General features: G+C 40.5%; 1 protein-coding gene across 1 annotated transcript in view; it reads left to right on the top strand.

Moving 5' to 3' along the window:
- Positions 1–14,853, top strand: part of ERBB2 (erb-b2 receptor tyrosine kinase 2) — a 108,047-nt gene that overhangs the window by 85,672 nt on the left and 7,522 nt on the right. Inside the window, exons 17-24 of the mRNA XM_060781069.2 lie at positions 1,577–1,715; positions 3,945–4,067; positions 5,784–5,882; positions 6,068–6,253; positions 9,242–9,397; positions 10,914–10,989; positions 11,080–11,226; positions 12,685–12,782. Of these exons, the coding sequence (XP_060637052.2) occupies positions 1,577–1,715; positions 3,945–4,067; positions 5,784–5,882; positions 6,068–6,253; positions 9,242–9,397; positions 10,914–10,989; positions 11,080–11,226; positions 12,685–12,782 (1,024 nt within the window). The remainder of the gene's footprint in view (positions 1–1,576; positions 1,716–3,944; positions 4,068–5,783; positions 5,883–6,067; positions 6,254–9,241; positions 9,398–10,913; positions 10,990–11,079; positions 11,227–12,684; positions 12,783–14,853) is intronic.

The raw sequence follows: 14,853 nt of genomic DNA, 5'->3' as shown, positions 1-14,853 counted from the left end.
GGAGAAATTTGGAGACAGTATTTAACTCCAAGGTGAAAGAGGAGGAAGATATGCTCCACCTGTAAATGCACACCCATTTCCTTTCTCCTCTGAAGTTGTGATGATTTGGTTTGTTAATACCTGAATTATCTCTCTACTCCCCCACATTGGGAACCAACAGAAGTGGCCCCCCTTGGAGCTTGACAGTTTCAGGGAAAGGGAATAGGAGAAGGATATTTTTACAGGGTGTAAAGGGCTAGGAAATAACCTTTTTGCACCTCATACAAAAAAAACAACAACAACAACAACAAGAGGAGAGAGAGACAGAGACATAAGTAAGGCATGGAGAAAGTATCATACAGGGTGAACTTTGCCCTCCATTTGCTTGATCTAGGCTTTTGACCATTGTGTATGTTGGCTGGAGAATGGGAAGGTGAGCACCTAGAAGGTGTCAAACTTTGGAATGGTTGATGGCACACATTTGAGGGGAAGAAAAACCACACTAATGCACATAATTTATTTCATACATTTATATCCTGTCCTTCTCAAAGGTGGACTCAAGGCGGTCTCACAACCGGCAACCATTAGATTCCCAAACAAAGAAAATTAAAATAACAGTTTACATTTAAACAAATAATTAAGATATAAAATATAAATATATCCAATTAAACTTGCACAAGTTCCAGTCATAATCCAGGTCTGTCTATTGTCCGACAAGTAAATCATTCTCATTATTATTGCTGCGTCTGCTGCTTGAATGCTTGTTCTCTCAACCATGTTTTAAGTTTTTTCCTAAAGGATAGGAGGGAGGGGGCTGATCTGATTTCATTAGGGAGGGAGTTCCACAGCTGGGGGACCACCACTGAGAAGACTCTGTCTCTTGTCCCCGTCAACCAAGCTTGCAAGGATAGTGGGATCGAGAGCAGGGCCTCCCCGATTATCTTAATCTCTGAGTTGGGTCATAGAGGGAGATTCATTCAGGCAAGTAAGCTGAGCCGAAACCATTTAGGGCTTTATAGGCCAAAGCTAGCACTTTAAATTGTGCTCGGCAGCAGATTAGCAGCCAGTGAAGCTGACATAACAGAATATAACTATTCTGGAAAGCTTTAGCTTTTCGTTTTTTAATTTTTTTTTGAAAAGGAAAGTGTGTTCCAAGTCTATTTGTCTGCACATAGAATCTTCCAGAGCTGTTGCTTAAGATATACAAAGCGTTTGGGTGTGCTGTGAGCTCTCATAAAATAATAAATGGACAAATTGGGAAATATTCTCAGGAGAGTTAGAAAAGTAACATGACAGTATTAAGTAGCTTATTAGCTCATAATCCTTACTATATACTTATTAATAATCATGCAACAAGTTAGCATTTTTGTCCATATGCATTTGAAACCATGAAAAGGGAGAAGGCACAGAGATATATGGAATTTCTCAAACATCACGAGTGAAAATTCTGTGTGTATCGTCTTTGCTTTTCTCTTTGCCCCAAATGCTGAGGAGATAAAATTGCTCTGAGTGCTGTCTTCCATTCAAAGTAATTGGTGACCCAACCCTACTTTTTAAACTATCGTACTTATTTTTCTTCTCTTTCCCCCATTTTCAGCCAGGCTACCTCCATCATAGCTGGGGTGGTGGGGGCTGCCCTTGCTCTGGTTCTCTTGCTTATCATCATCGTTTGCATCAACCGGCGGAAGCAGCAAGAGAGGAAACACACAATGCGCCGTCTTCTGCAGGAGACTGAGGTTGGTTGGTGGCTATAAGCCTTCTTTTAAGGGATAGAACTAGCAAGATGGTTTGTGTAGGAGATATTGCTGACATGAAGTTGTCCATGATCTCTTGAGTGTTGGCAACATTTAGGAGTTTTTTATAAGGCTGATATATCACAACTGACTATCAGGAAAACATCTAGAACAGTGGTTCTCAACCTGTGGGTCCCATGTGTTTTGACCTACAACTCCCAGAAATCCCAGCCAGTTTACCAGCTGTTAGGATTTCTGAAAGTTGAAAGCCAAAACATCTGGGGACCCACAGGTTGACAACCACTGATCTAGAATCAGTATTATGATAGTTGCTTTGTTAAGCCCGCTAAAAAGGTTCCAAAATATTAGTGCACATTTTTGAAACTTCTAGATATCTTCATCAGCGAAAGTGTTTCAAAAAGCAGGAAGGCTGGGCAAAAAGAGCTGGAAGGCTTGGTTTTAGGAGTGTTTAGTTTAGCACATTGTCTTTGAAATGTAATTGATCAAAATTGTATTGTTTGCTCACTAATGGAGGCTCTTCAGAAGAGGTGGTGATGTTAAGTTTCATGGACAAGGAAATCCAAACACTGTTTCTCTCCCAAGTTGGACTTACAGACTCTTGGCAAAGTGTGCCTGCTGTTATAAAAGTTGACTCCCCTCCCCTCAATCCTTGTGGAAAATGTCTCCAAATACATTTTTATTTGTATTGTTTCTTCATTTATTTATTTAAGTATTTGTAATTGCCTCTCAGACTTCCAGGTTCTATAAGTTCTGTATATTCTGTTTAGCTTAGTGGAACCTCCATGTTCCATGAATATGAAGGGCTAGAGGGCAAACAAGAAACAAGGCAGGTTGTTGTTGTTGTATTTGTATGTTGCCTTTCTCCCAGAGTGGGACCGAAAAACACTTAAAATATTCACAATAAACATTTAACCCAGTGGTTCTCAACCTGTGGGTCCCCAGGTGTTTTGGCCTACAATTCCCAGAAATCCCAGCCAGTTTACCAGCTGTTAGGATTTCTGGGAGTTGAAGGCCAAAACATCTGGGGACTCAATCACAGATTGAGAAGCACTGATTTAAGCCCATTAAAAATACTTAAAACACTATAAAGCATTTTAAAAACAAACACAATTTAAAAATGAATATTATATCCTCATAAAATGCTCCTTTATGCCCTGCATGTAAACATGCCTGGAACATATTGTTCACCAGTGTTCAAAGACTAATACAGAATAAGATAGATTTCAGATTCTCTACATCAGTGTTTCTCAATCTTCCTAATGCCGCGACCCCTGAATACAGTTCCTCATGTTGTGGTGACACCCCCCCCCCCCCAACCATAAAATTGTTTTAGTTGCTAACTGCAGTTTTACTACTGTTATGCATCATAATGTAAATATCTGATATGCAGAATATATTTTCATTCACTGGACCAAATTTGGCAAAAATACCCAATTCACCCAAATTTGAATACTGTTGGGGTTGCGAGGGGATTTATTTTTGTCATTTGGGAGTTACAGTTGCTGTGATTTATAGTTTGTCTACAATCAAAGAGCATTCTGAACTCCACAAATGATGGAATTGAATCAAACTTGGCACACAGAACCAACAGAAAATACTGGAAGGGTTTGGTGGGCATTGACCTTGAGTTTTGGAGTTGTAGTTGCCCTATATCCAGAGAGCGCTGTGGACTCAAACAATGATGGATCAGATTCTGTACCAAACTTGGTACGAATCCTCAGTATGCCCAAATGTAAACACTGGTGGAGTTTGGGGACAATAGACTATGACATTTGGGAGTTGTAGTTGCTGGGATTCATAGTTCACCTATAATCAAAGAGCATTCTGAACTCCATCAATGATAGAATTGGGCCATACTTCCCACACAGAACCCTCATGACCAACAGAAAATACTGTGTTTTCTGATGGTCTTTGGTGACTCCTCTGACACCCCCTCGTGACCCCCCCAGGGGTCCCGACCCCCAGGTTGAGAAATGCTGCTCTACATCATATACTGGTACGTAAAACATGTTGAAATAGTTCTGAAGGAGCAATCTCCTGAACTATCCCTGAAGAGGTACTTAGCAGTATTGCTCCTCCCAATTTCTTTCTCATGCTATCAGAATTATTTGATTTCTTTCTTGCTTGTGAGACTAACTGATGGAAAATGCTACTTCGGTTTCTCTCCTGATCTTGGTTCCTTCTCCTCCTCCTTTTCTGTGGTTTCATTAGTTGGTGGAACCATTGACACCGAGTGGGGCTCTGCCAAACCAGGCTCAGATGCGTATTCTCAAGGAAACGGAATTGAAAAAAGTCAAGGTGTTGGGGTCCGGTGCTTTTGGAACAGTGTACAAGGTGAGGAGAATGAAAACTGGTTAGTTATATATTTGTAACTGACAAGGGAGACTTTGGTTGGCCGACTTGAAGCCACAAAACTCTTCCCAAAGAAAAAGGGGTCTTCCCCTGTTCCTTTTAAAATCTTTTCTTCAAGGAAACACTTTGTGTTTTTCCAGTTCTCCATAGGATATTTGTCAAATGTTATTCTTTTTGTTAGGAGCATGTTCAAAATGCTGTTTTGTGTCTTTGGTAACATGTCATCCTGTATGAAGATTGACACAATTATGCTTAAAATCTGTAGTTCAAAGTATATTTTGACCTAATGCCTTGCATGTTGCCTATTAAAAAGAAGCTTAAATGGAAGCTGAAATAGATAATTTAGGACAAAATGTGGAGAATCACTGTGTTTCTTATCTGAGTCAGTGCTGAAGTTCAACTTAGAATGATAGAATCATAGAGTTGGAAGAGACCACATGGGTCCTCTAGTCCAACCCCCTACCCTGCACAATCAAAGCACCCCAGACCCCTGTTTAAAGCCACCTAGCCCCTGTTTAAAGGCCTCCAAAGAAGGAGCTTCTACCATTTGACAAATGGATTAGCATACACTGTGAGTATCTCCACAAGCCATTCTCCAACCTTTTGCTCTCTAGATCCATTGGCCTGTGATAACTCCCATCATCCCTAATCAACCATGGCTCTTATTTATTTTATTTATTTACTGTATTTGTATACCGCCATTCTCAGACTGTCGGCGACTCAACGCAGTTTACAACAAATCAGTACACGTAATATCAAAATATAAATTAAAACATTAAAAACAATATAAAACCACAGCAGAAACAATAAAACCCTTGTCATTAGCGCCTCCTTGTTAAAACATTGTCCAATTCCATCGTCTAGTCATTCCATTTCCTATGTCGGTTACTCTGCATTTGTAAACGCTTGCTCAAACAGCCATGTCTTAACTTTTCTCCAAAATGTTAAGAGGGAAGGAGCCAATCTGATATCCCTAGGGAGGGTGTTCCATAGCTGAGGGGACACCACTGAGAAGGCCTCTTCTTCACCATATATTGAAGCAGGTGGTTTGCTTACAACTATCTGTGGAAAAACTTTTATGTTATAGTAGATTTCTTATTATCTCTAATTTTACAAAATAGTAAAGTTTGTTGGTGGGCAATCTATCATGCAGTGTATTGAGTTAGACCATTGGTCTATGTGTTAACACAGGGGTCCTCAAACTAAGGGGCCGGATACGGCCCTCTGAGGTCATTTATCCAGCCGTCACTCAGGGTCAACCTAAGTCTGAAATGACTTGAAAGCACACAACAACAACAACAATCCTATCCCATCAGCCAAAACAGGCCCACACTTCCCATTGAAATATTAATACGTTTATATTTGTTAAAATTGTTCTTCATTTTAATTATTGTATTGTTTTTAGGGGGGGGGGGTTGTGCTACAAATAAGATATGTGCAGCGTGCATAGGAATTCATTCATGCTTTTTTCAAATTATAATCCGGTCCTCCAACAATTTGAGGTATTGTGATCTGGCCCGCTGTTTAAAAAGTTTGAGGACCCCTATTTTAGCATAACAACCAGTTCTTTTATATTTGGTTTTAGCTCAATGTTTGCATTATATTTTTGCCATTTCCCTCCCATACCTTACTTTAATTAAAGCAAAGCCCTCCTTTGTGTATTTGATCACACAGTCTTTCTCTTGATCCCCTGTGCAGGGTGTTTGGATTCCAGATGGTGAGAATGTGAAGATCCCAGTGGCCATCAAAGTCTTACGAGAAAACACCTCCCCCAAAGCAAACAAGGAGATATTGGATGTGAGTGGGGAGGCCATTATGAGTCTTTCTGAGTTGTGTGCCCTGAACCAGAGGGCAGCAGCTGGCACTCTGACCCTTATCTCCAGACTATCCTTAATGTTTTTCCCCTGTGGAGTTTTTCTTCACTTCCGATTTCCAAAAGAGACTTCTAACATTTCCCATTGCTTCTCTTGATCTTTACCCAGGAAGCATATGTCATGGCAGGTGTGGGCAGCCCATATGTTTCTCGGCTTCTGGGAATCTGCCTCACTTCCACGGTGCAGCTGGTGACTCAGCTCATGCCCTACGGCTGTCTGCTGGACTATGTGCGGGAGAACAAGGACCGTATTGGTTCCCAGGACCTTCTGAACTGGTGTGTGCAGATAGCAAAGGTAGGCGAAGCTTCAAGGCAGCAGCTGGATTTCATGTTGATGAACATTTTTGCCAGGCCTAGGATCCATCATTACTAATACATCTTTCAAACCATCTTTTGGAGTATATTGGGGTCCTGATCTACATGTGGTTTGCAGGTCTTGAATCTATCAATATGTTCTGCTGTATCCTCTCATATTTTCTTCTTTCTCTTAAACGAGCAATAATAATAAAATAAACAAACAAGACAATAGTACCTTTATGTCTTACTATTTATTATTTATTTATTTGTTTACAGTATTTATATTCCACCCTTCTCACCCCACAGGGGACTCAGGGCGGATTACATTGTACACATATATAACAAACATTCAATGCCAAAGACACACAACAGATATAGACAAACAGTCAGAAGCTAGTTAACTTTTTCTGGCTGCTAGGGGAGCTGTTGCTTTCATCTCGTCAATCTACGACACTGATGAAGTACTTCTGCGTTCCCCGCATGCTTTTGCTGGAATGCTTTGCTGGAGTCTTTTTTATGGCCTCGTAAATTTTGTTAAATTAGCCTCCCCACACATAGATGGTACCTAATTTTCCTACTTGACAGATGCAACTGTCTTTCGGCTTGCAAAGGTCGACAACAAGCTACACAATTGGTTGGAAGCTCACTCTGACCCGGACTGGCTCCAGACTCATGATCTTGTGGTCAGAAGTGATCTTAATGCAGCTGACACTCAAACAGCTGTGCCACAGTCCCGATGCTGTGTTTTGTGTGTGTATACTAGCTGTCCCCTGCCACGTATTGCTGTGGCCCAGTCTGTGTATCTGTGTTTTATGTGTGTGTATGTGTATCTGTGTTTTGTGTGTGTGTATGTGTGTTGGTGTGTGCATATATGTGATTTTGTGTGTGCGTTGTAATGTAATTATTATTATTATTATTATTATTTATTTGATCAGTCACATGGCCATTTCAAAGCATTGTAATGTAATTTTGGGGGGTTTTTTGTTTGTTTGTTTTTAGTCTTTTTTGCTGTGTTTTTCAGTGTTTTTATGAGAGATGATCACTCATTGGCCTGAGAGGTGTCTTGTGTCCAAATTTGGTGTCAATTCGTCCAGTGGTTTTTGAGTTATATTAATCCCACAAACTAACATTACACTTTTATTTATATAGATTTATTAGGGCAAAGTGCAAGCCACAAATTCAGCTGATGAGAAGTAGACTGGGGAAAACATTTAGGATGGCTGGTGATGTTGGTGGATGACTGATCACACATGGTTTCTGCACTTTTCTTGGCTACCTAGAAGAGAGGATTTCAGCTGGTGGAGCTTGTCTGACAACTGCAGTAGTATAATTGGAGTAGCTGCAGTGTGACATCATAGTTGTTTCTTTCACAGCAGTAAAGGAATAGCTGAGTACATACCACATGCCTTAGTACAGAGGCTGAGACCTTGGGAATATGTCAGCAATCTGAAAACTTCTGCATTCCTCTCTCCTCTTTTACAGGACCTTCCTTATTCTTCTGAATATGCATACAAATAGCATTCTTTTTTACTGCTTACTTCCACTTCCTGCTTGCAAACATCCTCTCCCAAGCACTGGGATTTGAAAAATAAGGTGTATCTCTACCATATATACTCATGTATAAGTCAACCTCATTTATAAGCTGAAAGCAGGTATAAAAATTATGGATTTTTATTTGACCTGTGAATCATTCGAAAGCATTCCACAGAGTAGGGAAAACACTAATTCAACCTCATGGCCACTTCCTCACCCAGGCTCTCAAAAAGACCAAAGGCCACAGCAGAGAAAGTAGAGGAGATTGGTGCTTTTCAGTTCTCCTGGGACAAACTATGACTGATGTATTGTGGGCTCGGCCTCATGTAAGCCGCACCGAGTCCCTTGGGGAGATAGTAGTGGGGTATAAATAAATAAATAAAATTATTATTATTATTATTATTATTATTATTATTATTATTATTAAACTCTTATCTGGTTCCTTTTTTCCCGCTCATTGAGAATTTGACCAAGGTTTTTTTTTAATTGATTTTCTGACTAACATTTCCAGATTTATAAACATGATTATATAGGGTAATTATATATTTGGGGGCCACAATGGCACAGTGGGTTAAACCGCTAAGCTGCTGAACCCGCTGACAGAAAGGTTGGCAGTTTGAATCTGGGGGACGAAGTGAGCTCCCGTTGTTAGCCCCAGCTTCTGCAAACCTAGCAGTTTGAAAACATGCAAATGTGAGTAGATCAATAGGTAACGCTTCGGTAGGAAGGTAACAGCACTCCATGCAGTCTTGCTGCCCACATGACCTTAGAGGTGTCTATGGACAACGCTGGCTCTTAGACTTAGAAATGGAAATGAGCACCATCCCCCAGTGTCAGACACAACTAGACTTAATGTCAAGGGGACATCTTTACTTTTACCTTATACATTTGGGAAACGCTCACAAATTAGTGGCAGAAAACATACCTTGTTTTTAGAAGGCTTCAGCTGGAAAAGCTTTCTTATTTCCAGTTCAGTTAGTGCTTTGTAGCTCTACTCTCCAAGTATTGCTGGACTGTGCTCACATATTCCCTTACATTGACTATGCTACATAGAGCTAATAGGAAATGTAGTTCAGCAGTATTTGAGAGCAACTCATTCTTCATCTGTGAAACAGAGGAATGAAATGTAGCATGGCTTAGATACTCCTTTGGACAAGACTGCCTGCTATTAAAGAAAATGTCACCAGTTGGAGATTGGTTTTGTTTTTCATTCTTTTCAAGTATGTCTTGGATCGATTTGCTTTTAATCTAGATGTTGTTTAGCAAGTTGTGTAAATGCTATTCAAAAAGCAAGGTTAGTTTTTTTTATTGTAACCCACCCTTTGGTACATGGGCTGAAGGTGCATGTACAAGCAACATCTGCATTATTTACATATGTTTAAGAGTTCCAGTGGTAATTTCCCTTGGCTCATCTTTGAGGGAAGCAAACAGACTTTTATCTCTTCCTTCTCAGGGTATGAGCTACCTGGAGGAAGTCCGTCTGGTGCATCGAGACTTGGCTGCCAGGAATGTTTTGGTGAAGAGTCCAAACCACGTGAAGATCACGGATTTTGGCTTGGCCCGACTGCTGGACATTGACGAGACAGAATATCATGCAGATGGAGGAAAGGTAGGACCAAGTAGAAGACACACCTGAGGCACACTGAAGGCTGAGTGTGGTGAGATAGAGCCAGTGTAACATAATGGTTAAAGTATTGTACTAATACACGGGAGATCCAGCTTTTCTTCTGTATTCATTTGAATTTAATTTAGGTGACTTTGGACCAGTGAGTCTTCTGAGTGTGAAAGTAAAGTGTGGAAGGAAAGACAAATGGGTGTTCTGTCTTCAGCAGTAATTCACTCTTTCAGTGGATTCTGGAGCCCCATTGCACTGTGCTAATGTATTTTTAAAAGTTTCCAAAACCGAAAGTGTGCTTCCAACTACTTTATTTTGTTTGTTATTATTTAGCATTTTTACTAGCGGTCCTTTAAAGATCCCAGGAGCAGAAATATTGATCTTAGATCTGCTGAAATTGCCCATCCCTATTCTACACAATATTAAGATGGATGGAACTGTATGTATCCTGTTTAAAGAGCTCCACTGGCTGCCATTTATCTTCCGGGCCCAATTCAAGGTGCAGGTTTTGACCTACAAAGCCCTGAACGGTTTGGGACCCGCCTACCTGCGCGACTGCATTTCCGTCTATGAACCCACACGACCACTTCGATCTTCCAGGGAGGCTCTTCTCTCGCTCCCGCCTACATCGCAAGTGCGACTAGTGGGGACGAGAGAAAGGGCCTTCTCTGTGGTAGCCCCCCGGCTCTGGAATTCACTCCCCAGAGATATTAGGCAAGCCCCCATTCTGGCAATCTTCAGGAGGAATCTGAAAACCTGGTTATTCCAATGTGCCTTCAATGATTGAATGTAAGACACCCCCTGACCAAATTTTGCACAAATGACCTCATAGGCACTTTATTTTGTGGTTTGTGCTATTAATTCCTTCCTCAATCTCCCAGTGTTTTAAAATTTTAAATTTTTATCCTTAAATTTCGCCTTGCCCGTGTAATTCCTTTGTGTTTAATGTCCGATTTTATACTGCTGTTTCGTTTATTATTTTGGTTTCGCATTTTATGTTTTTTGGTTCTGTTTATGCTTTGTGTTATATTGTGTTATGCTTTTGTGTAATGTTGCGTTTATTGTATTGATGGGCGTGACCTCGTGTAAGCCGCCCCGAGCCCCCCTAGGGGAGATGGAGCGGGGTATAAATAAAGTATTATTATTATTATTATTATTATTATTATTATTATTATTATGTCTAATCATATGTGTGGGCTCAAATGACTGCATGCTACTTGGGAAAAAAAGCCTGTTGCGAGAAAGAATAGAATACTTTTCTTAAAAAATGAAGATAATGTCTTGTATTGAGGACCGGCCAGTACTGTCGCCTCATCTCCCCATCTCTAGTCTGAACTGAAACAGTCCAAGCATAGATTTACCACCTGTCTGTGAACTAGGCTGACGCTGGATACATAGGCACATTAGTTCTTTCAAAACATTCTCATGGTCAGCTACTGCTTGGAGCCTGCTGGATAGACAGATTCTTGGCAACATGGTCATCTTTGCGGTGTTGTTTTGCCTTGCCCAGGTGCCCATCAAATGGATGGCATTGGAGTCCATCTTGCGCAGGCGATTCACTCACCAAAGTGATGTGTGGAGCTATGGTAAGCCAGGCCTCCCATTCTTGTCCTTATCTTTCATTCCCAATTTAAAAACTGGACTGTTGCTTGATGCTCTTTCCGTTTTCTCTCCAGGTGTAACTGTATGGGAACTGATGACATTTGGTGCCAAACCGTACGATGGCATTCCAGCCCGGGAGATCCCTGATCTGTTAGAGAAAGGAGAGAGGCTGCCACAGCCCCCCATCTGCACCATTGATGTTTACATGATCATGGTGAAATGTATGTTATCAGAAATATCTCTTGGGTTTGGCATACACGGTAGAAGGGTTGTATAAGAGCACAACAATAATTTTGCTTGCATCAGCTTCTCAACAGCCTTGTAAAAAAAAAAGGCTATAAGAGAAGCCTGGCAATTTGATATATTCTGGCATACTTTCATCTAACAAGATATGCACCCTTGAGATTGTATTTCATTGAGCTGTAATTTCTTTTGGCGGCAAGGACTGGTGAGATTGCTTGCTTTCTTTTGGGAGCAAGATAGACTACTTTTATTTTCTAGTTGTGTTAAGTGCATTTATTATTTGCCACATTGAAAAAGCTAGTAAATAAATGTTCCAAATTTTGCTTGCACATATTCAGAGATGTATAAACAATGATGTTTCATATGAATGTAGAAAAGCATGTAATGTAAACATTTTCACAGCATTCCGGTTTTTGTTTTTAAAGAATCTCTGCTTTTAAAAATAAATTTCCCAACCTTTACAGTATCATATGGACAACACAAGCTGGATTTTTAGGGATAGGTCCATAGCATCATATGTAGCTCCTTGTCCTCTTAAGAGAAAAGGCAAGAAAAATGATTCAAAATTGCAAATATTGCAGAACATATTAGGCAGAAATGAACCAAGTTTTCCCAAGTCACAAGAAATCAGCTTTTCTGGACACCAAATTTGGGTTGTAATTATAATTTTTCATGGCGAGGCAAGAATCCTGTACTTAGTCTCGACTAAACTAGGCTTATTGTAGCAGTGGAATTTCCTTTTGATTGTTGACTCACCATTTTAACGCCCAAATTAGTAAATTTACTACAGTTAGAGCTAACCAGCCGAATTCATGTCAGAGTAAAGATAAAGGTTTCTCCTGACATTAAGTCTAGCCGTGTCCGACTCTGTGGGGTGGTGCTCATCTCAATTTCTAAGCCAAAGAGCTGGCATTGTCCGTAGACACCTCCAAGGTCATGCGGCCAGCATGAATGCATGGAGCACCGTTACCTTCCTGCAGAAGCGGTACCTATTGATCTACTCACATTTGCATGTTTTTGAACTGCTATGTTGGCTCACCCTGCTCCCTAGATTCGAACCGCCAACCTATCAGTCAGCAAATTCAGCAGTTCAGCGGCTTAACCCACTGCGCCACTACCAGGTCAGAGTATAATCCTATAAATACTGAGTTTTAGAATACTAGATACAATAGTTTTCAGTGAATATGATTTGCTCTGACACACTAGAAAATAGCCAAGGTTCTAAGTATGCTTTTTCTATGATGAGGAAAGAAAACATTTGAGATTCCAAACACTATATTAAATTTTCCCTAATTCTTTCTTGGTACCTACTAGTTTGTTAAATAGCTGAAAACGCCTTGCTTTTACTGCCCATTAGGTGGAAAGGAGTTCTCTCAAAATGTTTTAATTTTATCTGATACACTGGAGAGAATAATTGTGCTGTGTTTTCCACACAGGTTGGATGATTGACTCAGAATGCCGGCCTAAGTTTAGAGAACTGGTCACGGAGTTCACTCGTATGGCCAGGGATCCACAACGTTTTGTGGTCATCCAGGTGAGAAAATTGCCTGCTTTATCCTTCAAAGGTTTGAGTTATGTGGAATATTCTCTAGTAACCATATTGCTTTGTTTAAGTGGGGTGGAAGTGGGGTTAAGAGATGAGAATCGGCAAAATTACAAAACTTCCTACCAGAGCAGACAAAGTTTATCTAATGCTGTATTTTCCCAGCTAGATATCTCCAAGATCAGTGGTTCTCAACTTGTGAGTCCCAAGGTGTTTTGGCCTGCAAATCCCAGAAATCCCAGGCAGTTTACCAAGTGTTAGGATTTCTGGGAATTGAAAGCCAAAACATCTGGGGACCCACAGGTTGAGAACCAATGACCAAGATGATTGCTGCAAGGAAAGAAAGACACGACCCTCTTATTATTCCAGCTGTTTGAGACAACTGGTCACATCTGTGTTTGGAGTGGGCAATGTTTGGCCTCCAGATACTGATGGATTACAACTTCCATAATCTTGCACCGTTAGCTATGCTGGTAGAGCTGATGGGTGTTGTACTGCAAAGCCATCAACACAGTTGCTATCACTATGCTAGAAGATGTGCTAGAAACTAGTTGTGGGACAGATTTGATATCTATTACTACCATTATTATTATTATTATTATTATTATTATCATTATTATTTACCTCATTGGACCAGGACTGTGGTGCAGCTGTCTGAGTGTCAGCTGCATTAAGATCACTTCTGACCACAAGGTCATGAGTTCGAAGCCAGCCCGGGTCGGAGTGAGATTCTGACCAATTGTGTAGCTTGTTGTCGACCTTTGCAACCCGAAAGACAGTTGCATCTGTCAAGTAGGAAAATTTGGTACCACCAATGTGTGGGGAGGCTAATTTAACAAAATTTACGAGGCCATAAAAAAGACTCCAGCAGAGCACTTCAGCAAATAGCATGCGGGGAATGTGGAAGTACTTCATCAGTGTCGCAGATGGACGATGAAAGCGACAGCTCCCCTGGCGGCCAGAAAAAGTTAAATAGCCTCTGACCATTTGTCTATATCTCTTGTGTGTCTTTGGCATTGAATGTTTGCCATATATGTGTACATTGTAATCCGCCCTGAGTCCCCTGTGGGGTGAGAAGGGCGGAATATAAATACTGTAAATAAATAAATAAAATTTATATACCACTTTTCTCACCCCTGGAGAGACTCAAAGCAGTGTACAACAAGTAATGGCAAAATTTAATGCCAACATATATACAAACCAAAGAATAATAACTAAAATGATAACGTGTAACTATAAATTAAAACTTAAAACCATTACTACAGGTGTGTAGACATTTCTGAATACACACAGCTTATACTGTATATGACACTGTATGGATTGGAATTCAGTGAGCTAGATTTTGCTCCTCTAGGACCAGATAGATTTTGGAGAGCAAAAGGATTTTATTCCAAGTTGGATTGACTCGTGCACGGCATGCGTACAGATGCATATGCATGCATGTTGTTGTTGTTGTCTGCTGCCTCTTGAGTATGTGGCTTAGTTCATTTGCTTCAATCCTCTGGAACCATCTCTTTCCAGGAAGAACCATCTGTCCCTAGCACTATGGCATCAATAGCAAATAGGCAGTGAAATCTGAGAAGTGTTGCAGCTTTTATGATGTCAGTCACTGTTTCCGTAAGGAACATCATCACCTGACATGCTTCTTAAATTACAAAGAAAGTAATTCACAGCTGACACTTGGAGGAACTTCATGTCCTGATTACTTATTACATAGCAAAATTATCACAGAGCAAGCAGGCCATAACTTAAATGACAGGATTGCAGGCCCTATGTGTCTTTGTGTTACTCATTGTATGAAGTTGTAATTCATAGTTTTATGTCCAGCACTCTTAACTGCAGTGAAATCTCATAGTTGACATATACCCTGATTCCAGACAGTGTGGAAATGTGCTCAGTATAGGATGTGCATTAACATGATGATTTGTTGTTATGTGCCTTCAAGTTGATTCCAACATATGGCAAAGCTATCATAGGGTCTTCTTGGCAAGATTTATTCTGAGAAAGTTTGCCAGTGTCTTTCTCTGAAGCTCAGGTGATGTAACTTGCCTAAGGACAGCCA

Source organism: Anolis sagrei, chromosome 6, assembly GCF_037176765.1.
Source record: "Anolis sagrei isolate rAnoSag1 chromosome 6, rAnoSag1.mat, whole genome shotgun sequence".
NCBI classification, from domain to species: domain Eukaryota; kingdom Metazoa; phylum Chordata; class Lepidosauria; order Squamata; family Dactyloidae; genus Anolis; species Anolis sagrei.
The sequence above is the reverse complement of the archived record's forward strand: the minus strand, read 5'-3'. Positions and strand labels throughout refer to the sequence as shown.